General features: G+C 39.2%; 1 protein-coding gene across 6 annotated transcripts in view; it reads right to left on the minus strand.

The window, feature by feature from the left end:
- Positions 1-210: 210 nt before the first annotated feature.
- KDM4C (lysine demethylase 4C) overlaps positions 211-27,840 on the minus strand; it is a 297,838-nt gene continuing 270,208 nt past the window's right edge. For 3 of the 6 annotated variants that reach the window (XM_032095412.1, XM_032095415.1, XM_032095413.1), the window contains exons 22-24: positions 13,905-14,021; positions 8,296-8,437; positions 211-5,551 (exon numbers count right to left, since the gene is read on the minus strand). In XM_032095412.1, the coding sequence (XP_031951303.1) occupies positions 5,439-5,551; positions 8,296-8,437; positions 13,905-14,021 (372 nt within the window). In that variant the 3' untranslated portion in view covers positions 211-5,438. Of the gene's footprint in view, positions 5,552-8,295; positions 8,438-13,904; positions 14,022-19,761; positions 19,842-23,008; positions 23,066-27,840 lie in introns of those variants that run through there. The other 3 variants (XM_032095418.1, XM_032095416.1, XM_032095419.1) reach the window with 3 other exon arrangements.

Raw genomic sequence — 27,840 nt, forward strand, 5'->3', positions numbered from 1 at the left:
CTAACCAAACCATCTCCTTAATTTGTACATGCCTTTTATAACATGGCACAAGTATTTAAGAAGCATTCAACTACTAGAAGCATTCAAGTATTAGAAGCACTCAGTTTGATCTTAGGAAGCTGAGAAAGCAGTTACGTAATTTCTACAAGAACTGTACGTCCAAATGAAAAAATACAGAAGAAACATTTAATCTGCACTTGTATTTATTTATTAGGTAGAAAGCATTCATTAGATGAAAAGTAAAAAATACATAAAATCTTGTCTTTTTATTTTTTTAAACCCATTTGGATCATCCAGAAGCACAGCTGAACTACAGGTATATTTCTGAGCAATTTCAGCATAAAAGAAACACAGTGTTCTGAAAAAAAAGCAAAACTGGAAAACATCTGTCAGTCACACCATCAGACTACTCAGCCAAATACACCAGCACATACACATAAGCACCCAGGTTGAGGACAACAAGACGTGAAAGAGTCAAGAGACAGATAATCTTAGACTGTAAAAGAAAGAGAAAAACAACTTGAAAAGCTAGAAATGTGAATACCAGAGTCTGTTTTCTACCCTGGTATGATCTGGGGATATAAAGAATTAAGCTTTTCTTGATAGACAGGAACTGAAATAACTGTGTATGTAAATAGGAGAATTTTGCATAATTGTGCAAGATCTATTACATTCCCAATGAAAAGATCTTGATTGAAGCCAGTTTTAGTTTATAATTTCTTTTGGTGTTTCCTTACATACGTATTATTTCCAATTAATGTGTTTCAAGTTTAAGTTGTAGAGCTGGCTGTAGTTTCTGAAAGAACCCTACTGGAAAGCTAGTAAGATTTGTGCAGCCATAAGAGAAAGCTCAAAGAAATAATGGCTCTAAGTTGACTACTAAGTAGAGAATTCAGCCTGCTGTATCTGGGGTTTATGGGACAAGCCCTTTGTATTGCTGTTGAAATAATTTAGTAGAGAGACTGTGTAGATTTCTAGGCTTCTCTAGAAGTATTTAAGTGAGAAAATACAATGTACGGATGCAATAAATGTCTGAATTTCCTGGGCTTGAAAGAGGAGTATACATTGCACTGAAAATTGTACTTGTGAAAAACCAAGAGATGAGAATTTATGTAAACTTCAGTGTGTGTGTACACATCAACAAACACTCTGCAGCTGGGCTGCATTCCTGAAAAAGAGGCATAAAATTTGGAAAAACATTAGAAATCTGCAAACCCACCTATAACCTAACTGCAGAAAAAGAAGGTAGAAAAAATAGGAAATTAGTTTTACAGTTATTTCTCACATACATCATAGCTTGTAGGTACTGAGATAAAAGAGAAAACTAACCTAACACCTATGATTGAGGAGAAGGCCTGCAACTTAAGAAAAAAACAATCTCACCCAGCTACCTTAAAATTCTCTGGTTCTATTTTAACTTACCTCATTTTGATAGTAATTAGATACAATACTTCCCCCTACAGAGATTATTTTTGCAGGATTATTGAAAATTGAGCCAATCTCTAAGGCAATTGTGCTGTGATATGATCCTGTGTGAGCTGGTGAACAAAGGCTCAGGATGACTCAGATGCACCTTCATTGATGGTTCCATACTGTTTTCACCTGCCCAATTATCTGCCACTCAAGGGGAAAGAACTGCAGCTCCCTAATTGGTAGAATTTATGACAACTTTTTTTCCCCTTTGAGGAAAGTTGCCCTCTGAGACACTGACTGAAACAACTCTTCAGATACAGTAACAGCACAAGCCAGTATAGCCATGTCTCATTCTAATTTTGCAAACCATACATACAGTATGTGTTCTGAATAGATTAGACAAATATTTCTATGAGTTTCAATAACTTACTAAAAAAGTATATTCAAACTTTGGTAGACTGTTCGTAATATTGCTACGAACCTATTCTCCATTCCTGCAAATATCTGCTTCAAGAATCTAGCTTGCCCCAGTTGCCACAAGCTATTCCTACAAAGTTCTGTTAACACTTTTTGAACTAGATTTTCTGCTGTGGTTTTCACAGGAAATTCCATAGAAGCTCTCTCTGAAATATCAGGCAAAGTATGAATGTCCTTTCTAGCAAACCCAGGAAATATTCAGTGCTGCAATTACTGGATGAGAAGCACAAAGTCTAGTTAAATTACAACCTCTTTGAACCCAATGTCTTCTGCCAAAGTTCACCCTGATCATTGACACATAAACTATAACATTAAGGTGATTATCTGAGACATGAACCAATAGACTACAGCTGCATAAAGCACAAGTAGTGACAGTTGCAGTGCTTCAGTTGACTGAAACAGACAATCTTTTTGGAGCTTCATACAAGCAGACTGTTAAACAGGCTTTTTTCAGCCTGTTTCAGGAGCAAAGAAATTAGAATCTGAGGAGAGATGACTCTCTACAGCCTAGCCCAAGTCCATTCATTACCAACAGAGGTTACCTACCATGCTGCAAAGTAGCTCCTGACTTCTAATAGCACAAACACGATCCTCATAGTGTGCAGTGATTATGATTCTCAAGAAAATGTAGGTATCTAATTCCTTTAAAATGAAGAAACCTACTAGCTTTTATATTACTTGTATGGCTAACAGTTACTTAATTCACCACAATTAGATAAGTATTTTCACCCAACCAAGCCTCACTGGAAAGCATATGGGTGTTAACGTGAATTCTGAAGGAAAAAAAGTAGGATTCCATGGATAAGAAGAAGATTATGCAAACACAGGAACAAAATCCTACCCTTCCAGAAATCTAAATGAGATAAAATTACACTGACTCTAAATATATACTTTTATATATATGTAATTACATTATATTCACTCCAGCATAAATGGTATACTGCCTACCAGCAGCACTCTGTTTATCAGTTTCTGGGCAGAGACTCTGCTTCTACATTCCACCTGCACATTCCCTTCCCCATACACAACCTTATCAAAACCAGATAAAACATAAATTAAGTGATTTGGAATACATTCTGCTGTCCTGAAAAATAAAATTTAATATAATGAAAGATCAAATTTTGGTCTTAAATCAAACTGTTTTATAGAAAGGGATATGGAATATTTAAGTAGTTTTCAGGCAATGTGGTAAATTAAAATTATTGACTGCTTTGCTGAATAACAAATTTTAAAATATTTAAAATACTTTTGGGAATATTGAAATTGTTTATATACTTTGACAATGCTTACTGTACAACATTTGTTGCTATTGCTTTACTTTAATGTCTATACACGTACAGTGGACAATATGTTATTTTTTGGTCTTTGGATTTGCTGAAATTTCAATGCAAGGACACCAAAGATATCTAAGATAACATAATAAAACTGTGAGTTTATGGCATGCCAAAATCACAGGCATTTTGTATTTGAAGGTGTTATATTAGTAGCACCTGAATTCAAATTACCACGAGTTCCACTAAACATAATTACATTATGCCTATCCATAAGTTCTTGCACCAGAATAAAGATTTTTACAGTTCTGCTTTCAAATATATACAGAATGTATTAAACTGAGGAGCTCGAGATGCCAGGGTACAGCTACAGTAGTTTGAGAAAATGTGGCAACCATGTGCCCAAATACACTTGAATTATCTTCCAAATCAACAGCAAAAAGTATTCAGGATGGGTTTTGCAAACCAATCTGTGGTCATTGGTATTACCAAGCAGCTTTGCCAGATATATTGGTAAGATACAGCTATAGATGCTATGAATTCATTCTGTGGGCATATCCAGAAACTAGGATTTGCTTGATTCCCAGACAAAACTGACTACTTAAACCTGCTGCCATTCAAATGCTCCCATCTTTTCACCTCTGATGCACAGGCAAGGCAAATTGCATATAGATTGGAAAACTGGGGCTAAGTGTCAGATAATACAGATTTTGGATATAATATAAAATGAGTATGTGCAGAATGCCCTGTTTGCTCTCTGCTGAGGGATATAAAAACATGCCTTGGACTATTTTTACAGACTGTGGTTTTCTAAAGCACATTATTTGAATATAAAATTATTTTTCCCTTTTCCAAGATCCAGCTTTCCCCAAACCATACACAAACTTTCCTTTTTGGTACTATCCCTTAGTCCTGTTCTGTCTTGTACTGCATCTCCCTAGTCCTCAAGCTAACCTCGGCTTCTGACAAGACTGAGTAGTTTCATTCCATCATGACCATTTATGTTTTGCTAAGCCTGCTGTGAAGATTATGAAACAAATTGCCAGCTCTGGCTAAGCTGGCCTTCCAAAAAAAAAAAAAAAAATCATCTGGTTCTGCTCTTACTGACAACCAGAAAAATAAGCACCTTGCCTGGATGGGACTTTGTCTGTTCTTTCATTCTACAGTTTTTCACTCAGGGTGTCCAGCTGGAATGGGAGTATGGTTCTTACAGCTTCTCTGAAGACAGTCCTGCCACCCTTCGTTATCACACACAGTCCCACACAAGTTCAATTCTGTACAGCTTACCTGCAAATTTGTCTTTTGGGCAACAAAGGTCATTTGCTAATAGTAAGGTGAAAATCACATAATCTATGAAACCAGACCTCAACCCCTTGACATTCTTCAAACAAAGAGTGTTTAAAAGCAGGAGTTAAATTAAACTCTGTAATGTTCACTGAGTTAGATCTGAGAAGCCTCCTGCTACTGAAGGGTGGATCTGAGTGCTGATAGGGGAGGCTCCTGACTGAGCAAGCAATAGAATAGAGTTTGTACCTCCTGTTCTGTTGCAGGGATCCACAGTCTGCTCCGACTCGGATCAGCTGTTGTTTTGTAATTTCTTTGGGCCACCAGCTGTCAGTACTAATTCTGTAGACAGAAAAGCACTCAGAGGATAGGTGGGGCACATATACTCTACTTTAGCTGAAGTAGGAAAGCATCAGAGACTAATACAATTCTTAAAGCTGTACTTTGTATGTGCTATTCTTTCCTAGGCATTAAGTACAATAAACGCAGAGTTTACAAACCATCAAGTTTAATGTACTAAAAAAATATTAGTAAATATGATCCTCCAGAGGAGTTTCCCTCCGTGTCCTCTCCTTTCAAATATTCCTTAAGCTTAGTAGCAAAACTGAGCATCTCTCATCTCATGCTATTACTTTCTTAGTAATTTGTGGATGGTTGGTAATAACACTGGAGGAAATGTTCCTCCCAGACTAGCACTGCAGGAGTGCCTATCTGCAATGCAGATGCCTGCTGCTTTCAGTACGTGACATCCACAAACGTCAATAATCTTAGAAGAGCAAAAGGGAAAAAAAAGATGGAAAAAAAAGTTTACCAATTAGGTGCCAGTTATTTATCCCTGGATCTCACCTGTTTTCAAAAGCTTACCCATCTGATCAGATTATGCTAATATAAATATACAATAACCAAACAATTTTTTACATCACATATAGTGAGAGTGAAGAGTACATAGCATAGAAATATTGTAATTCACCAATCTTCTGATGCCCAGAGCATCTAGTTCCTAATTCTGCTCCTCGTTCTTCTATGAATTCTGCCATATAACTTCGAGCAGGTTACTTCATCTTCTTGTAACCTACTTGAAGTTATCCCAGTCTCGTGGGCTTTACCTATAATACAGAATAGAATGATAGAATCATTTAGGTTGGAAAAGACATTTAGGATCATCAAGTCTGACTGTTAACCCGGCACAGCCAAGGTCACCACCAAACCATGTTCCTGAGCAGCACACCTACACATTTTTAAATATTTCCAGGGATGGTGACTCAAGCACTTCCCTGGGCAGTCTGTTCCAATGCTTGACAACCCTTCCAGTGAAGAAATGTTTCCCATTTTAATGTCTTGTCCTACCAGAAGTTACCTGGGAAAAGAGACCAATCCCCAGCTGGCTGTAGCCTCCTTTCAGGTGGTTACATATATGCAGAGTAATAAAGTAATAAAGTCTCCCCTGAATCTCCTTTTCTGCAGGCTAAACAACTCCAACTTTCCATCAGCTGCTCCTCACAGAACTTATGTTCCAGAGCCTTTACCAGCTCTGTTACCCTTCTCTGGACACACTCCAGCACCTCAATGTCTTTCTTGTAGTGAGGGGCCCAGAACTGAACACAGGATTCCAGGTGTGGCCTCACCAGTGCTGAGTGCAGGGGGACAATCCCTGCCCTGGTCCTGCTGGCCATGCTGTTGCTGGTACAGGCCAGGATGCCATTGGCCTTCTTGACCACCTGGGCACACCCTGGCTCATGTTCAGCTGCTGTCACCAGCACTCCCAGGTCCTTTTCCTGTGGGCAGCTTTGCAGCCACTCTGCCCCAGCCTGTGGTGCTGCCTGGGGTTGTTGTGACCCAGCACTCGGCCTTGTTGAGCCTCACACCACTGGCCTTGGCCCATTGATCCAGAATGTCCAGATCCCTCTAGAAGATCAGCACTCCTGCCCAACTTGGTATCGTCCACAAACTGACTGAGGATATACTCGATCTCTTTGCACAGGTCATCAATAAAGGTATTAAACAAAAATGGCCCCAGTACTGAAGCCTGGGGAATACCACAAGTGACTGTGTGCCAGCCGGATGTAACTCCCTCCACCACCACTCTCTGCGCCTGGCCATACAGCCAGTTCTTTACCCAGTTGAACAGCACACCCTTTACATTTGTGGGCTGCCAGTTTCTTCAGGAGAATGATGTGGAAAATGGTGTCAAAGGCAATACTGAAGTCCAGGTAGACAACATCCTCAGGGTTATTCACTAATCAGCTCATCTTATCATAGACAAAGCTCAGGTTGGTCAAACAGGATCAGCCTTTCACAAACCCCTGCTGGCTGGGCCTGATTGTCATGTGATGGCACTTAGGATGATCTGCTCCAGGCTGAAAGGCCTGTAGTTCCCTGGGTCCTCCTTCTGACTCATCCTGTAGATGGACATTAAACTTGCCAACCACCGGTCACCTGGGGCCTCTCAAGTTAGACAGGACTTCTGGTAAAAGATGCAAAGTGGCTCAGTGAGCACTTCAGCTTCCTCAGTGCCCCTGGATGAGTCTCATCTGACCCCCACAGACTCGTGTGTGTCTAAGTGGTGTAGCAGGTTGCTGACCATTTCTCCTTGGATTGTGGGAGCTTCATTCTGCTCCCCATCCCTGCCTGCCAGCTCAGGGAGCTGGGTCCTCACAGAACAATTTGTCTTATTATTGAAGACTGAGGCAAAGAAGGCATTAAGTACCTCAACCCTTTCCTCATCTTTTGTCACTACCCTTCCACACAGCATCCAATAAAGGATGGAGAGTGTCCTTTTTCCTGCTAATGTGTTCATAGCAACACTTTCAATGATGTTTTATGGCAGTAGCCAGATAAAATTCTAGTTGGACTTTGGCCCTACTGATTTTTTCCCTGCATAACTTCACAACATCCTTGGAGTTCTACTGAGTTGCATGCCCCTTCTTCCCAAGGTCATAAACTCTCCCTTTTAACCTGAGTTCAAGCCAAAGCTCTCTTTTCAGCCAGGCTGGTCTTCATTCCCACTGTCTTATCTTTCAGCATATGGGGATGGCCTGCTCTTGCACTTCTAAGATTTCCTTCTTGGAAAACCTCCAACATTCTTGGACACTTTTGCTCTTCAGAACTGCCTCCAATGGAGGCAACCAGTCTCCTACACTGCCATCTGGAAGTCCAAGGCAAGAGTTTTGCTGATCTGCCTCCTTACTACTCCAAGAATCAGAAACTCTAAGGCTGCATTATTCCTATGCCTAAGACAGCTTCCAACCATCATATCACCCATGCATACTTCTCTGTTCACAATGGGGTGCCTTCCCTAGTTGGCTCGCTCAACAGCTGTGTCAGAAAGTTGTCTTCCATGCACTCCAGCAATCTCTTTAGAATGCAAATATATCAGGACAGAGGTGGGATTAAGACTGTAGGCTGCTTTTTAAAGACAGCACAATGATTCTAGAGCTATTTGTACCTATTCTTCCATGAATGCTAGTTTTTTTTTCTTTATCTAAAACAAAGGGCAGAAAAATTAAAAGAAAATTAATCCAAGGTAATCTTTGCAGTAAAATCTACTCCTGACTTTCACTTTTATGTGCTGTCCTTTCATTTATGTCTTCTGAAGCCTAAGCTTCAACATGTTGTTTTCCATCTCTGTAGGGACTTTGATATGCTTGAGGGTGGACTTGTTCACAGCTAAAGAAAAATTGTCTAGAGCATTATTTATGATTATTGTTTTTTAAAACACTCTGGTCCAGAATTTAATACCAAGTTTCATGCTAAAGCATAGATATAAAAGTAATAAATCCAATTGCCCAACATTGTTTTCTTGATTCAGGAAACCAAGCCAGGAAGTCTCTGAGGTATTTATGCTTCTTACCAGCTAGGCACATCACCCAAAGTATCACAGCCATATAGCAATTCTGGGATAAAAGCTGTCTCTTGCTGTCTTCTTCCAGTAAGTAAACAAAAAAATTGTGTATGCATTCACAGGAGTCAAGCTTTCCCTGAAGTTTCATAGGCTGTGGGCAAAAGGGAACAGTGTTGATTCATTTTAAGTAACACAGGGCACAAAATTAATTATTGTACAAGCTGAAGCATGTCTGTTACAAACAACCAATTCTGATAAAAAAATTGCCACAGTTAGGATAATTCAATACTAATGTTGGTAAGATATTTCAATAGCTAATTGTATTTGCTTAATACTTATGACCCTAAATGATAAAATGGTAAATTTAAAAAGAAATACAGACTTTTCCTTACATGATTAACATGTTAAAGCAGGCCCAGTCTATGACCTAAAATGCCAGAAGGTTCTTATATTTTTCATTTGCTGTAAGTTCTGTCTTAAAGAAAACTGAAAGCAATGAAAATGCAGAAGATATCTATCCAGTTTTGGGAAAACACAGTGTGATAATAGACTTTCATTATAGTTATAAACCTATAACGGTTATAACTTGGGTAAATTAATGAACAAGTTAAATTTACATTCCTTTTCTAGAGGCCATATTCAAAGACCCCTTTCCCAGCAAGTGGATGTGAGATGTCTCTCTTTCACATCTGTGTAGGGTGCATATGCCCAAGCAGTGCAGGGGCAATTTGTGTGAGGAGAGGTTGGAGCTGCCCCATGCTGGATACATCCCATTTCACATGGTTCCAACAAATTCACCACAGACAAGATGGTGGCTCCTCTGGGAAAGAAATTTAAGAAAGGGCAAAAGTCAGACAGTCAGAGGAGGAGGGGAAAAAAAAGAGTAAGAAACAAAAGAGGAAACATCCAGGACAGAGAAAGATGACTGGGAGGAGGTGTTGCATGCTGGAGCAGGTATTTCCCCATTGTCCATGGACAGCCGACACAGGACTGGGTTTAAACTAAGACCACAGCATGAGGGGAGACCCCATACTGAAGCAAAGGAAGTGTGACGAGGAAGGAGTGGTAGAGAGGAACTGTTATGGACCAACCACACCTACCATTCCCCATCCCCCTGCACTGCTCAGCATTGGAAGAGACGAGTTGGCAATGGATTGGAGCTGAGCCTGGGAAGATGGCTTTGGTTCTCCCTATCTAAACCTATGTTAACTGGCTATAAATCAAATTAATGTTTCCTAGGTCAAGCCTGTTTTGTCCATGACAGAACTGGGTAAATTATTTCCTTGTCTTTATCTCAACACACAAGATTTTTCATCATATTTCTCTTCTTGTCCTGTTAAGGTAGGGGAGTTGGTCAGCAGCGGGACGAACATTGGGCCACATACCATAGCAGTGGAAGACAGCAGAGCTTTAGGGAGACTTGTAACATTGAAATATGGGAACATCACAAAGGTGGGAAAGAGTGAGGCAGTAATTGCTTGAGAACATATTATGAGTGGCAGATTGACTCTGGCCAGTAGCTAAGAACCCCTCACTCCCCTTACACCTCCAAGGATACAGGAGAGACACTAGGAAGTGCAAAAATCAGGAAATTCATCAGTTACTATAAAGGTAGTTTAATAAAAAGGAAGAAAAAAAACCAAAAAACAAAAAACAAGAGATGTAGATGCCATAATTCACCATCTCCCACAATGTCCAGCCAGTCTCTGGGCAATCTCTCTCTCCCCAGAGAAACCCTCTTCTCTATTTTTATTTTCAACATGATATTATATAATTTGGAGTTACCCTCTTGTCAGTTTTGTTCAGATATCCTAGCTGTGTTCCCATCTCACTTCTTGGATACCTTCACCCTACTCTGTGAAGGCAGAATAGGAAAAAGAGAAACTAATGCTGTACAAGCACTGCTGAGCATTTGCCAAGATACTGGTGTGTTATCAACATTGGTTTATTCACAAATCCAAAACACAGCACCATTCAGGCTGCTGTGAGGAAAATTAACACCATCCCAGCCAGACCCAGCATATTACAGCAGTCTTCATATTGAACAATTCCTCAGAGGTGACAAGACTGCTTAAGGAAGTAAAAATTAATCTTTTTAGATTTGTATTCACCAGGGTTGTCACCTAGGAGGTGATGATGAACTGAAAATAGTGGAACAGGATAAGAAACAAAGCAGAAAAATTTTGATGCTGTCAAGTTAGGTTCCTATCTCCTGCAGAGAAACAGATTTCTGCTTTGAATTTGTCATGGAGCTGATATCAAAAAAGTATTGTGGAACTGCTCTGAAACTTTTTCCATGGAGACTTAGGCAGACATGGTGGAGCTGCAGTAGGGCATTTGTCTCTCTTCATTAAATCTCTGCTCTGCAAACAATATAAATTCACCATCTAGCCCACCCTGACTTATTTCCAAATCTCAGGAGTTCCCAGGCATCCATCTCCACACTCTTCCTTCCAAATGCACTGAAAGGTTTCCACTAGATAGCCACCTATGGAACATACCACCTGGGAAGGTGTAACGTAACATAAGGCTGAGTTGACATCTGAGGGGTTTTTGCAGCTGAGAGGAAGCTGAAGGGGGTTCACCCCTCGCGTGCCAACAAAAGGAAGCCCAGAGGTCAAAGCTACAACCCCTCTGGAAGGCAGCAATCCCGGCTGAGACACACAAAAGGAAGGGGTAGAGCTCCTTACCTACAGGAGCTTTGCTCCTGTTGCTAGAATAAAGGCACAAAGGCAAAGAAGAAAGAGAGGGGACTCTCCGTGTGTGTTCCATGCAGGCTCATTCCAGCGAAAAGACAGGGACGAAGAGCCAAATTTCTGCCAGGGTCCAGGGACTTTATACTGAGTACGGAATAGCGGGGAAAGGAATCTTAGCCAATGGGGTAAAGGGAAGTAGGTGGGGTCGACAGCAAGGGAACCAGTGCGAACAACACATAGGTGGGACTTAGGGAAGGATCCAATGGGGTGTCAAGGAACGAAGAACTTTCTAGAACTGATACATATTAAACAAGGGATATGAATATACATAACTTCGTACATAAAACAGGAAGGGGAAAACATTAACCAATCAGGGGAAAACATGCAAACAGCAGAACAAAGGAATTTTGGGTTCTCACCGGGACTGCAGAGTTATGTGCTAAATTGGGGTGCTGACCACCACAGCTGGTTGTCTGAGTTCTCCTCAGGAGACAGAATGGCTGGAGCCACCTGCATGGCCACAGACATCTTGACGGTAAGAACACCCAATAATTTTTGTATAAATTAGTTTTATTCTGATTTTCAGTATTGTGGAAGTGATATGTCACTCATTGTAACTCTAGATACATGTGGTATCAATTAGAAATATATAATTCTACATAAGAATTCAGAACTTCAGTGTTCTTGACCTAGAGTAATATGCATACAAAAAAGTCAGCAAAAGACTTCTTGAGAAAACTGAAGATAATGTTTTCATTTTATTAAATCCCATTAATTCAGGTAGATTATTTTTTGCTCCAGCCAAACATCTGAGGAAGGAGCTGACATACAGCAGCCTGACACAAAAGCAATTGAGGCACATTGACAAATTGATCTGTTAGTCCTAGCAGGATGCAAAGCATTCTGGGATACCAACTGGAAGTCAGTCAATTTAATGTGAGGTAGGGAATGTTGGGCCCCATTAGCTTAATATGCTGTTAAGTTCACACCCTTTGCACTAAAATATAGGAAACACATTATCTGGCCAGTTAATTCACCTAAAGAGCTGCAGCAAGTAGAAGCAGGTATTTTCAATGCGAATAAATTAATTTGGGGGTGAATTAACCCCTGGTCCCCACTGAGGTATTTATTCACATGTACCTGTTTTCCAAAACTGCTGAGGTCATTTTGAAATAGAGGAGAAAATGTATTATTAGTCCTTTATTTTTTTTTCTGATTTCTACTTTTCCGTATCATGTTAAATATAACAATTAGATTGCAAATTGGCATCAGCAGAAAAATGTAGTGAGACTGAATTTTTATGTTGTTTTTCCCAGATATTTTTCCTTTCTTCTACTTTACAATCAGTTTCCAAGATAATTGTGCCTCCCTTCACCGAAAATGATGACTGTACTTACGTAGTGCCCTGTAGAAAGTGAAACTGCATGCCTCAGTGAATTCTATCATCATTTCACCCCCTAATGAGTGAGATTGTTTGCAGGCAGATGAAATTAAATTGTAAGCTCTATTGACTTCAACAACAGGTGCCATTTGTGCAAACCCAAAGGGAACCATTGAATTGTCAAAAAGATTTAACTCTTCCTCACACCCTGGCATCAGAAAACATCTTCTTGGTACCTGCACCTCACTTAGTTCCTGGAACCAAAATTTATGATCTCATCCATAACATCACCGGCAAAATGTCGAGAAAGAGCTGAATTAACTGCAAACAAAACAGCTACGGTTTCTGACTCCTGGGTTGTATCAAGCCTGCATAAAGTAAAATTAGGTAGAAAGAGAACAGTTAAGCCGAAATAAATTCATCTGGAAAGCACTAAGGATTTCACAAACTTTCCTGCTGGTTTAGGATTTTTTTGTTTTTTCTTAATCCTCTATAGTTAAAACAAACTTAAACCTGTACTTGTAAAATTTTAGCAGGAAGAATTTAATTTACGAATGTTCCCATATCCCTCGGCTGTGCCAATTATTTTGTCTGCATTTGCAAGTAAATCAAGATGTCACTGATAAGCTATGCAAAAGAAATCCATGCAGAATGAGGCTTTCACCCTTTTTGAGCAAGAACCATTGTGATCTTACAGAATAAATTAGTATTAAGTCAATGACTGTTTTTTTGTGCAAGCACAAAATATTGTCATTCTTAGTTCCAAACAAAAAGAATGCTCAAATCCCAGTGTTGAACAAAATAAGAGCTGGTGCTCTCTGAGTTACTTTCTTAATGCTGTTTCTTTCCCTGACACAAGAATTCTGTTCTTGTCAGATAGAGAGTCAATCACTCCTATCTAGCAAGAGAATCCTCTCTGTTTCTGGATATAATTTGATATTTCAATGATGTGAAGAACAATTAAATACTTAAGAATTACATAACTTCAAAAGTCTCTTTTGAGATGAAAAATATGCAAATTATAGTGTCTAATATGGTTATGGTAAAATTCTTTAATTTTGACTTAAAAGCAAAGAGATTTCAAGACAGCATGATATATTTGATCCAATGAAATAATCAAACCAACTTTGTATCACTTTGGTGGCAATTTATCCTCTCTGCCTGAAGCAGAAAGATATTCCTGCTGCAATAATGGATTTATGTAGTTTCTCCCATATCTGTTTCTTTCAGTTTAAGTATTCAAAAATGTGAAGTCCTTTAGTGGGTAATAGCTCCAGGCATGTAACAGATACGAGACTTCCAGGAGATGAAGTTTAGAACATTCCCTTGTTGGATATTGTTACAGGGCTACAAGTCAGCACTCTTCCTCTGCTAACAGGCCCTTGCAGTCATTCCCTTATTATGCCAGTTGAGGGAAAGAAAGGCTCAGGAAGCTAATGGCCTGCCATTGCAGAAGCAGGACAGAATCCGTGTTTAAATAGTCATCCAGCAGGATCCCAGCCTTAACAACCACGGGCGCAGGTCTGCAGTGGCAGCGGTACCTGTGCGTGCTCCTCGGAGGTGGCCTCACGGCCACGCCCGCGGCGGGCGCTGCCTGCTGGGCACGGCCACCGCCGCCTTCCAGCCGGGAACAGCGAGCGAGGAAGCCTCGCGGGTGCCTGAGGAGATAATGCCTGTTTTATTCGGGTAAGAAGTAAAATGGCTGATGACATCTTTGACATTTAACGATGTTGCTTTCATTTTGAACACATCATTGAACAGATATTGAATCCATTCATTCTGATAATAGACTCAGTGCTGCAGAGCTTTCATTTTAATAAAAAAAAATACATAAAATGTAAACCACACACGCTTTTCTGTGTGGGGTGAAGGGAGGGAAGAGTTGTGACACCACATATGATACATATTAAGATTTTTTTGAGCTTGCCTTTTTGCGTGCACACATCTCTTTGAAAAACTGATTTCAATTTCCTATTCTTGTCTGCAGCTTTTCCAATCTTGAGATCAAGCTGCATATTATTCTTTGTCAGACTGGCTATGTTAAAATAAATGTTAAAACTTACATATATTGCTTGTGTTTTTCAATTTGGCTGGGGAAGGTTTGGTTTAAGTACTGTTTTTGAGGCAAAGTTGTAGCATTTTTCTTATCTCACCAATTACACTTTGTATTTATATTTCTCCAGCTAATAAGAGGAGTTGGAATTTAAATCAAATTATTTGCAAAAACCACACAGAAATTTTCAGGTTTTGCTATGTCATTCTTATAACGGTTAGAGCATTGCCACATTTATTTCCCCAAATTCATTTCTTAGTGCTTTTATGTAAAGTAATTCAATTAAGAGTGTTTGGGCAAAACTAGGTGTTGTGGTTTAACTCCAGCCAGAAGGCAAGTCCGCCACAGCCTCTCACTCACTTCCCAGCAGAGGGATCAGGGAGAGAATGGGAAGGGTAAAACATAGAAAACTCATGGGTTGAAATAAACGCAATTTAGCAGGGAAAGCAAAAGCTACACACACAAGCAAAGAAAACAAGGAATTAATTCAGTGCTTCCCATGGGCAGGCAGGTGTTCAGTGACTTCCAGTAAAGCAGGGCCTTATCATGCATGATGATGACTTCGAAGACAAATGCCATCACTCCAAATGTTCCCCCCTTCTTTGTTCTTTCCCCACCCCCCCCTTAATACACTGAGCATGGTACCACATGGTCTGGATTCTCCCTTTTGCCAGGTAGGGTCACCTGTCCTGGCTCTGTCCCCTCCCAAGCTCCTAAGCACCCCCAGTCCCCTCCCCAGTGTGGCAGTACCAAAAGCAGAAAAGGCCTTGGCTCTGTGTAAGCCCTGCTCAGCAATAACAAACACATCTCTACACTATCAACCCACTGTTCAGCACAAATCCAAAACACAGCCCAATGCCAGCCACTGTGAAGAATGGTAACTCTACCCCAGCTGAAACCAGCACACTAGATAGGATACATTCAAAGCTGAGGATCACTGTGAGCCAAAATATATACCAAAATCTAAGTCCAAATTTTCCTCTAATGCTGGGTGGGTATTTTTGGCAAGTGCATCTTCACATATTTTTGTGAAGTCAAATCACATTTATAACACAACAATCAACATGAAAATATGTTCTTGTGCTAAAATTTAGATATGTTTGCAAAAAAAAAGTGATCCAAACAGCTTTTCCCTTGGTCATGGAATCGTAGACTGCCCTGAATTGGAAGGGATCCACAAGGATCATTGAGTCCAGTTCCTGGTCCTGGACAGGGCATCCTCAAGAATCACACCATGTACCTGAGAGTGTCATCCAAACTCTCCTTGAACTCTGGCAGGCTTGGTGCTGAGGTTAAGCTGTTTCATCAGGAAAGTTAACAAAGAGGTTTGAAGTAAAGCACGCTCATAAGATTAATAAAAGGAGTCTCTTAAGGGATATAGTTGAAAGGGTGGGATAGATGTCCAGCTATGTAATGACACCAGGATAACTATTCTGTGTCCCATAAGCTGGCTATTTACTTTCACATATTAGAGGAAGGGCCTCGCTCCTGTGAATTGTTGTTGTTATTGCAAATCCACATAAAGAAAGCACTCTGTGGTCAACACTCTGTCTCCATTCTCAGGTTTGAACAATCTGAGCTATGGGGCAGGACGGACACCCTTTCAAGACAGAGAAGTTGGAGAATATTCCTGTTTTATTGTACATGCAGGCATCTAACCTACTCCCTGCTGCTAATTCTACCAGTGGATCCCACAAGCAAATATTTCTATAGCCTTCTTTTCTTCTCAAGAAGCTTTAGCATACAACAATGAACAAAACAACCTAACTTAAAATCATTAGCTACGCACCAATGGGGATGTTTATAAATGCAAATCTCTCTCATTATGTCCTACCAGAACTTTCCTGGTGATCTAAGAATTACCTACCCACATACTTTCAGAAGCTCCAAGGCTAAGCAGCAGCTACTGATTGCACTTCCAAATTTAGACAACCAAAGTGGCAGGTAGCTGCCTAAACCCTTTATGATCTTTCTGGCTTATTGTCTCTACATTTTTTCAGTTTTGTCATTCACACAGAGAAAAAAATGGATTCCTACATCAGTTTTCTAAAAGCCTAGATAGGTTAGAGATTAAAATCTGCTCAGGTAATCCATCAGCACATGAATACTACTCAGATGTCAGAAACAATGGTAAATTTCTTTTGATCAAGCCATTTAAATCTCCAAACACAAAGGACCAAATATTCACAGGGCTAATGAAGCACCTGGTAATGAACAATAAAAATTAAGTTCTTATTTAATTTCTCTATAGTTGAAGGCAGTTTTCTATCTCCTGTCACTTGGTATCAGTGAGCAGGTTTCCAGCACAGCTGAAACAACACTAGACTTGAAAGATGTATAAACATTGGTATCATCAAGAATATTAGCAGCTATGAAAGCCAAACCAAGCTTTTGCCAACAGCTGCAGCTAGTTTCCCCATTTCAGTACAAAGGCTGCAAGTAAACAACAGCTCATATTAAATCCTGGATGTGGCAGGAGGCAAATGAGGAGACAAGAACTTCTTCTAATGCAAACTAACACCCTCATGGTAGTTTCTATATGAAATCTAACTTGAACTTGAATTCCAGCCATTTTTTTCAGTGCTTGATTAATCTCTGAACCAGTAACTTTAGACCCACCCTGATAGAGAATGCGGGTAGCATAACAACAGGTAGATATTCAGTGGATAAAACTATCTTTCTAATCAAGCAAGATTTGTGCAGCAGACCAATATAAGTCAGCTGTAACTACGTTCCTTGAAATGGAATACAAATTGAATTTATCGCTTTCTACTACGTGTGTCTGTCAAACAGTTCTCAGCAGCCATTTCTGGCATGTTATTAGCCCTGGCAGCCAGGAAGGTACCCATGTCCTGGGGGCATCAGGCATGGCAGGGCAAGGGAGGGGATTGTCCCGCTCTGCTCTGCTCTGGGGTGGCCTCACCTCGAGTGCGGGGGCAGTTTTGGGTGCCACAGGATAAGAGAGATACAAAGCTATTGGAGAGTGTCCAAAGGAGGGCCACGAGGATGGTGAAGGGTCTGGAGGGGAAGCTGTAGGAGGAGCAGCTGAGGGCACTTGGTCTGTTCAGCCTGGAGCAGCCTGAGGACAGACCTCACTGCAGTCTAAAACTTCCTTGTGAGGGAAGAGCAGGGGCAGGCACTGATCTCTTCTCTCGGGTGACAGTGACAGGACCCAAGGGAATGGCCTGAAGCTGTGTAAGGGGAGGCTTAGGTTGGGTATTAGGAAAAGTTTCTTCACCCAGAGGGTGGCTGGGCACTGGAATGGGCTCCCCAGGGAAGTGGTCACAGCACCAGCCTGAGAGAGTTCAGGGAGTATTTGGACAATGCTCTCAAGCACATGGTGTGACTCTTGGTGTGTGTTGAGCAGAGCCAGGAACTGGACTCAATGATCCTTGTGGGTCCCTTCCAAATCAGGATATTCTATGATCCTAGATTCTATGATTGTCTTTTGGAAAGCATGCAAGTATGCAAGTAATAAAACACTTTTAAGTGCTTTGTATGAGACTACGTAGTAGTGAAATACCCTCCACTCTGAAAGAAAAAATTTCTTTCATGAGATGGGAGATTTGATCTTTATCCAAATTAGATATTATTTTTATATTAAGATTTATTATTTTAAAATTTAGATATTCTTTTTAAATTAACATTAAAATTAGATAACAAAAAATTTCAAATACCAAAATTCTTTTATTTCCTTGCATTCCCGTTTGTTTTTCCAGAGGCACAATTGGACTTTTTGCTACATTTTTATATGTCTAGGTCCTGTATTTTACATTAAAGAGAACAAAAAACTGCATCACATAAATAAAATAAGTGCTACATTATGGTAAAGGGATTAAAACTGCAAACCTGACATGAACCTGATTCTCACATGGAGAATCAATCTTTATTAATTAATTTCACAAATTCTTACCCTGAAATTGTGATGTTACACAAATCTCTACTCAAAGTGAATAGCCTACCGTTAAAACAACAGATCTGAGCAGAGTTCATTGTTGACCACTTAGTTTTGAACTAATAAACTTAGCCAAAAACATCTGAAATTTTCTACAATTCATGATAAACTAATTTCATTCTTTTAACCTGTAAGTCAAAGACAGTATGCTTCAGTTCCATGTTAACAATAAACAACAGAATTAACAGAAAAATGCAAGCATAAACCCTCCATACGGGTCTGAAATCAAGTATGCACATAGTTCTACAAAGTATCTTTTGGGATAAAGCTAAGATGATGCTAACGTTGAATGTTTAGGGGTCTCTGAGTGGCACGACCGTGGAGAATGTATTACACAAGAGGAAGGTAACTACCTGCTCCAAACACTTATTTACTTGTCCTGATATATGATGGGTAATTTTAAAATAGTTCTCTAGATGATACCGATAACAGTTATGAACTACAGTCTAATAAGTGCATGGTAGGATACAGAAAAAAAAAAAAGCCTTTGGTTACACATTTGCTTTTTCAAGGGAAATTGATCCTTTAGTGGGAAAAGTAATCTACAGGCTTGCAACACTGCATTTTGGTCTCTGTCCCACAGATGCAAAGCAGTCATTTAGTATCTGGCAAAAACTGTCTCAGTAGAAACTAGCACATACATAATTGTCTGTTTATTAGTTTAAGACACATAATGGGGAACACATTTTAAACTGATTACATCCTTTAGGTAAAGCCACATAAATATGCAGATTGATCATGCATTTGAAATTGTTAACTCTCAGTGCGAAGTCAACATTTAAATGTGTGTCCTCCAGTTCTGGAAACTGTTTATTAGCAAGCATATCAAAGCAGGTAGAGAACTAATTCAGTTCCCATGACAGTAGCATGCTGTTCTACTGCCAAAATTGTTGGTTTTCACATGCAGGAGAAATCCAAAGCAGTGTGTAAATTATACATATCAAGAAGGTTGTCCGTCCATCTACAGGGTGCATGCCATGTATCTCTCTTCTGATACACTTCTCTAAATGGTTTTTCAGCTTTAAGCAACTTTCTGCATCTTGTCAAGCAGACTTTTCAAATATTAAAATGCCCCAGCCCAAAGCAATTACCAAACCCTCAAGCTCAAACACCAATACGGCTCTAAAGGAAAGGTGAAAATGTTTCATACTGTAAATTGAAAACATAATTCTTGTTTAACCTGCCATGAAAAGAACTGATAAAGTACTATCAGTATTTACAGACCAATTATTTAGACAAATTTTTGTGGGAAGGCATGCTTCAATATTCAGAAAGATGCCCTAACATGTGGATTTTTATTTAGCAGAAGTATATCCAGAAGGATCATTGCAGGAACTGCTCTGCTGTAGCCCAGTGTTGTTTTTCATATTATTCATTTCTTTCTACATACCACCAGTATTTTCCTTTTTTTCCTGATGCATTTTTCAACCTGGTGCCAATACCCAACTGAAAAGTAGGGACAAGATCCACCTACAAAGACAAATTAAGCACAAAAGACTCAAATAATTTAAAAGTATTTGTCACCACACACACATCTGCCTAGCAAATCAACCAACACAGTAAGCCTTAGGTAACCTGAAATCCTAGCTCTAAAAGAGCTGATTACTGCAGGATCTTAATATTCATGAGATTTTTCTTTCAAAAGTCCTTTGGTAAATAGACCTGTCTAACAAATTCTAATCCAAGGCAAACTGGGCCAGATTTCCCTTAGTGCCAGTTGCACAATACATTTCAAAATTCAAAATTTAATATTTGCAGGAGCAAGAGTATTAAAAGCTGGCTGATGTTAGCACAACGGTATTTCAAAGCATGCAAGCAATTATTTCCCAAGTGAGTTACTGTCAACCCAGGGGAGCAGCCTCCCTGCCCAGTGGAAGGGACAATGAAGAATTTAGTAGGCCCAGACTAAGCAAACTTTAGGGAGTTTTTCATTTTTCTTTCAAAGTGAATGTCCTGGTGCCCCTTTTCTGAGGAGGATTGTTGCTGCCAGTAGTGAGTGCTTACCAGAAGAGACCACTCAAGTCATACCCAGCTATGCCACTTGATGTAGTTTACTGCACCTGCACATCTCTAAACAGAAATTTAAGTGCCTATGTTTTCTTGGGATGGCTGCTTTTTACAAAACCTCTACACTTTCTTGAATGTAAGTTCTCCCCTTCTAACTTGTCTTTTTCTCTATTTTTATTCTTTTTTCATCAATATGCAAATTTTGTTAAGGACACAATACAAGTCAACATTTTTTTAACTAGATAAAACATTCCTCCAGCCCACTAATAATAATCCCACTAATGCGCATTATCTGTTAATGCATTTTTAATAAAAGGAAATGCTCCTGGTTCAAAAACTTCAGGAAATTCTCTTCAATATTAAATTCTTAAAGTTTAAGAGACACTAGTTTTTCTTCTGGAGTACATAGGGAACTTTGGAACAATGGCATTTTTGAGTCAATCTTCTTTATAAATACATCATAAAGCAAAGTTAGTCGCAACAATTACTTAAACTATAATCATTTTGGATGTTGGGAAGACTCAGAAACCCAAGAGCAGTGCCTTTTAACCACTTCACATTTATGCATTATCTGCCTCGAGTCTTAAAAATTAATTTTATCTTGTTCCTATTCTTCCTATCTCTACTATCTTTTTTTTTAAATCTGATTTAACAATATTTCATAGTCTCCCTGATAAAATACTCTTAAACAATTTTAAGTTGTTTCACAAATATTTTCATAAACATAGTTAACAATTGAATTTGTTTTCATTGTCCAAAGCTTTGGAGACATTAAAGTTGGGTAACTCTACGAATAACTTGGTTTTGAAATGTTTCATCATTTGCTCAGTAGCATCATTGGCAGCACTTTTTTAGCATTAAAACACGATTGTGAGTTGATTTCTTTAGTGAATTGTATTTACTTTTTCATACCTGCAGCCATAGGGCCAAAATATTGAAGGGCATATAAATCACCAGTTTTCTCTGTTGTTTTGGTTTGGAGGCATAGTTATGGAAAACAACAAAATCTAATGCCCTGAAAGTTTAAAAACCATGAGATTTTATCCAGCAAAGTACAGCTCAACATATAGAGCAGAAAACATCTAATAATTTGCAGAGGTAAATGCAACATCCAAGAAGAATATTATTGGAAAAAATATATAATTTTGTCCTCTTACATGTGCATAGCCCTCTTTACAACAATAAAGATTATGGATATGCATGCCAAGCTGGCACAGAAAAGTCCAACTAAAATAGCGTCATAAATTGTTCTGATATTACAAAGTATAAAAAATAAAAATGCAATTATATAGGATAACAAAGACTGAAGAAAAAGCCTCACAGCAGGACAAGCCAGAAATGCTCTAACAGGGAAAACAGGACTTCATGGTGCCAACAATATGCCCAGTGACAATTTGGGCACCTCAGTCCTTGAGCCAATGACCATAAATATTTCCTGATCAACATGATTTTTCATAAATCTAATTTACTTTACAGCTTTTCCTAGAACCTGAATCCAGCAGCTTGAGAGAGTTTGTGAGTTGTAGCTATAGAATTTTGCTGTAAGTCTCATATGAATTTTCACCGGGAATGGTGAATGGTATCTCTAACTGAACTAGTCTTTCCATGTTAACCCCTTTTCAACTTACTGCCATGACTTGAAAGGAAGAATCTAGTAAAATCAGTAGGGGTAACATGAACATCATGTTTATTTGTCCTCCTATATTTCCACCCATGGTGGTTGCAGAGCTCCTGTTCTGAATCACAGATGAAGCCCAAAAACACAGGTCATGTTATAATGCAGTGTTAACAATACACTTCGTGATACCTGCCTTATCAAAGGGAAAAGACCTTTCTAATGGGCTGGTAGAAATTAAATGTATTGTTTTAGTACACCATCTGTAGTCCAAACAGTACAGTCCCTTTGGGTATATAGAAAGGAGTGAAATATCCTGCAGATGTGATTAATTTTTGGCAATTCAGGTAGCTTTCTCCATCAAATTTAGTCTGACACAGAAAGATAAAACCTGGTGGTTTTGTGTTGGGGTTTTTTTCTCATTTATTACATGAAAGGACTAGCACAATAACAATGAAATTCATGTCTAAACTGAACCATTTTCTCAGCATGCTACCCTCCAATATTCCTAGGTGGCTTCTTTAGAGAAGTGGCATGCTATTCATGGACTTTATCTGACACAGGTGAATAAGCTAGACTTTCCTTAAATAAGCTATGGCATCCTGTAGTTCCTTTCTTAGTGGGTTTAACCTAGCTAACTCATTATACATAGACAGGTAAACTCCATTACATTGAACTGAATCATAAACTGTGGAACTACATGAACTTTAATGATGTGGTTTTTTCAAAGCTGCAGAACATTCAGCTTTCAGACATTTTGGAATATCTCCTGACTTCAAGTCCATTTATAAAAAATCAGGTAACACCAGACCTTTTTGCCCATGTTTGTGGTGACAGGCTGCCAACATAATGAAAAAAATTCTTCTGATTTCATGAAACCTCATTTCTGATAGATTCTCTTTGGAAAATTAGTGAATATTTTTCCTGTCATGAACGGCAGGCAGAGGTGGATTGGTTAATAAATTCATAGACATATTGCTAGAGATAAATCTTTAAAAGCAGGAGTTTTACGTACCATGGATGCTATAGCAAGTATGCTATTTCTCCAAACAAAGAGATGCAATTGATCTGTCTTGGGAAAAAGAGTAAAACACTATTTAATGCCAGAAAAAAAAAAATATGCTTTGTAGCCATGTTTAATTATTATGGGAGAGATTCAGAGCCCATGGAAATCAATGGAACAGTTTCAACGCACTTTTGATCAGGCCCATAAATAGAATTGCTTTGTGAATCACTGTATTGCAGCAATTCAATACAAACTGCTTCAGAGGATTTACTGAACTTCCAGAGAGGAATTGTTGGAATTTCACAGAAAATAAAGCAAAACTCCCACATGTGATTTGGATTCTTGCAGAGTGTAGCATTCAGAATGCAAGAGAAAGAAAGAGTGTGGCTGGTATTGTTTCAGGGATTAATTACTTTGGCACTCCTTGTATGTAGCACTGCTTCCCCAGTACCAGGATCTGCTGGTAAGAAAGCTACACTTTTTTCTCAGGAGCCATACTGGCTGCTAGACTGATAGCTCAGAAGAAACTACATCAGTCCTATGTGGGGAGCGTAGGTAAAAACCTCTGCTTACAGATACCTTCCAGCTGAGATGGGCGGTGAGTGAGTGTCTATTATTTACTCAGGGTTTCAGGGTCTGCCTTCAGGCTTCTGGACCAAATGAGAGTTTACCCTGCCAGCTATGGCAGATGCCAGGTGTAAAGGCTCTCTTCTGCTTTTCATGTCTCACTTTCTTTTCATGTTTCCATTACAAACCAAAGTCTCCTAGCATTAAATTTATCTTGAGGATAGAATGAACTTAGAAATTAGCAGAACTGTAGCCAGAATGGGGCATCTTCTCCTTGGCAACACTACATAATCCCCTTGAATCCCCTGAGTCCAGATGACATAGAGAGGAGAGTGTGTCAGGACACTATGAGTTCTTTGCTCTGTCAACTTGAGCAATGCGTGTAACTTCTCTAACTGTTCCAACACAAGCGTTACTCTCAGCTCTCTGCCTGCAGAATAGACTTGCCTGAGGGAAATTCAGGTCTATAATATTTCTTTTTCATTTGCATGAATATGCTATTTACGCATACCTACTCAAATGCTCAAAACCCAACAAAACCTTTTATTTTTTCCATGTTCTTAAGTTTTATCCCATCTGCCTCTGGGTATTTTGTTTTGTATTTCCTTGAAACCAGATCCCTTGTTTCTATGCAAGACCTCTAAGCACAAAGGAAGCAGCAAGGATGGGAACTTTTCCCTTTTGCTTTTTAGTTGCTCAGGTTTGATTTCATGTGGATGGTTACTATCATATTAGCTGGTTATGCTACAAATACTGGTCTCCATGCTGCAATGTATCAATTAGTAGTGACACAGGACAAAGAAATGTGCGTTCATTATCTTTTACTTTGCTACCCGGGAAGGTTCAGGAATTCCAACTGATTTGCTTCATCTTTCCCATTCCTATTCCATGTACAGATAATCAGCAAAAAGTCAGTGGTCTCCCCATCTGAAACCAACATATGACTTTCTGGTGTTTGGGATAGGATAAGAAACAGCATGGAAAGCAAAGGGTGGCCATATAAAATCAAATACACAAAAAGAAAAAAAAAATTTCAGTGCACTGGTCAAGTACTAGAAAGGTGTCAGAATTACTCATGAAGGCAGCTGAAAGAATAGAGCCTACTATTATTGCATGATTACTTTCACAGCTGGTTCCAAGTATAACCAGCAATACACTGCAGGTACCAGTGTTATATCTTCTGAGAGGATGAAATGATGCAGTCAAAGGAGGGTATGAAAAGATGCATCAGGATTAAAAGGAAATCCATGCCACTGTATCAAAGGCAACATTTTTCCTTGCTTGTATTTATTTTATTGCTGTCTGTGCATGTTTGTCATACTTTCTTATTGATGATTTTAGGAAATATTGAAGAGAAAATGAAGCTCTTTTATCTGCTTTGTTCCTCTGTCATACTAAATCTAATGAGGTAAAATTCAGATAATATACAGATCACACATGTATCTTCTGAGATTTTAAACACAGACCTAAAGCAATGAATCAAAAACATGGCCAATGACACATGAAAACTCTGTGCTTGTGTTGTTAGTCATACCTTCTAATATTCGGCAAAATTCTGTTGTTGGGTGGGAGGGGCAACACACCATCTTACTGTGGTATTCCATACACAAAGAGTAGTCAGGTTTTTCTGCTTCAGACAAATTTATTTTCTATGGAGAACAACAGTAGCTGCAGCAGTGGTGCAGAAATAGTAACAAGAGCAAGGTGTTCTCTGTGAGAACAGTGTTGTAAACCCCCCCACAGCTAGCAAGTTACATAATTGCAAAAAGTCGTAGTTACTTCCATGTAAGATAAACAAGCCAGCCCAGCTAGAGGTTATATGTACACCACGAAACTCACTTTGAAAGACAAGCAACATTCAGGTTCACGGCCTGCCTTTTAGAAAAGAACAGAAGGCACAGCCATTACCTAACTGCAAAATTTCTTTTTCACTTCTTTCAAGCATATTTATTGATACAGCACATGCAAAAAAAACCCCAAACCAAACCAAAAACCCCCCACAAAGAGTATTACTTCATTCTCCTTATCTCCTTTTCTGACTGTTGTGACAGTCAGAGTATGTTTAGGAATTCCTTGTTGGGTGTCTCCGCTGACTGACACATCCAGCTTCCAGATATCCAACTTTCTCAGGATTTAAATTGGAAAACTTCCTGACTGATAATACACAGCCCCAGGTCTAGTGCACCCTTCCAATGAATCAGTAAGGAAGGTTAATGAAGTGATCTCACTGCATGTGCGAGAACAGAGAACAGCTCTCTGCTTGCCAGCAAATCAAAGATCAGACGAGTCTGAGGCAGGACATGCAGTTGCATAGCACTGCTGTGGTTGATTATGTCACACTAGAAAAAGGATCTGATAAATAAAGGAAAACATACACACAGAGGGTTTATGATGTGTCCAAATAGAAACAGTGAAAGAAACGGAGATGTACCGCAAACTTCAAAAATACTTTTCCTGTTATTATTCCCTCTACCAGCTCTCCCGTAGCTCTTATAGCAATAAGGCATTGCTAATATTTGCAAGCTAGAGGGGTTGGGTGGTAGAAGAGGCTTGTTCCTTCCCGAGTTAATTAATATTAAATGATTTATTAAATTATTAAATGATGAGAAGGTAACATTTGAAAAGAAATCATGTGACACATCAAATATGTATTCATACTTCTAACACCTGTCTTCATTAAATGCAGCCAAGCTTGTGTCCCTAAGTAGAGAAGAACAGAGGAATTGTTACATTGCTATGATTAGGATGGAAAAACTACATCATATGATAATAACAGTGGTGCAAGAGTGGAACAGGATGTCCAGAGGGGTTGTAAATGCCCCATCCCTGCAAACATTCCAGGTCAGGCTGGATGGGTGTTTGAGCAACTTGGTGTAGTGCAAGGTGTCCCTGCCCATGGCAGGGGCTTGGACTAGATGATCTTTAAAGGTCCCTTCAACCCAAACCATTCTGAGAGTCTCTGTGAAAATTAAATCACAAAGATACTTTCCACAAAGATGACCAGAACCACTCTCTGAGCTCATGTATTTATTTCATAACCAGTATTGTCAAGGTTCAGTTCTCAAAGTATCAAATGAATCATGCTGCCACTGCTTTTATTTATAGTATGAAAAGGTATTCAGCACTGTGCAATTATTAACATTGACTTTTCTCCACCCTGCCTCCAGTAAAAGGCTTGTTTCTTCAGTCTTTCATTTCACTAGGTTTGCAATTTGTTCTGCAATGAGACTGCTACAGTAAGCAGCACTAAAGAGCAGCTCCAATACCCACTCTCTGGGGTTACTCACCATCTTTTACATGGGGAATGGGAAAGGGACAGATGCAGCTGAGAATCTCAGGTTGCAGAAAGATCAAGTCAACTGCAATTACCATTATATTAATTTGCTAAATCATTCAGTTGAGATTATAATTACAATAGGACAAATAATTTTTATTCATTAGAGCTCCATTAAATTAATTTGAAATTCAAGATAGTAGCATTGTGGTAGTACAGCCATATTAAAGTTGAAATATATTATCTCCTGATTGTTTTCCCCTGACAGAATACTTTTATTTACACAGAATTAATATACAGGCATCTTCTTTAGCAGGACAATGAAATTTTACAAACAAAACTTTGGATATTTTTAACTAGAGTCATCATAAACAGACTTCATTTGAAGATAAATGGAAACCCATATGTTTTCCAAAAATGGAATTTCATGGTAAATGTCTTCTTAATGTTAGTACCAAGAATATTTTCCTTTTCTGACCACCAGTAACTTGCTCTGTAGTCCTTACCCTATAATCAAAGCTTACATATAACTAGCCGTATTCAGTCTGAGGTTTTTGAAGCACCCATCCTTTTTACGGCACAAAACTGTGGCACAAAGAAGCTTCCTGCCCCAAAACAGCTCTTGCTATTCCTTACCTATTTTAGACAGATGTTGGTCTAAAATTTTCCTAAAGACCTACAGCAACAGAGATTTCACAATGCATATCACAGCACGTTGTTTGTTTTAACAGAGCTGTCCCTCAACTGGCAGGAAAAACAAGGGACTAAAACTGCATCTCTGCAGGTCATTTATTACCAGCTTGTCTTGGTAGCCTGTGTGATTTGAACTAAAATCATCTCCATCCCCCTTGGTGTCTGTGTTTAGGACTTTGTTGTGCATTTTATAAATCTTCATGTTGTTACTTTAATTAGCACAGGAACTGCCAGCAAAGCCAAGCCACAGCTATTAACATCCAGCCAGGCTTCCTTAGGCAGGATTCTCCCTTGGAAAGTAGTATTC

Source organism: Corvus moneduloides, chromosome Z, assembly GCF_009650955.1.
Source record: "Corvus moneduloides isolate bCorMon1 chromosome Z, bCorMon1.pri, whole genome shotgun sequence".
Lineage (NCBI taxonomy): Eukaryota > Metazoa > Chordata > Aves > Passeriformes > Corvidae > Corvus > Corvus moneduloides.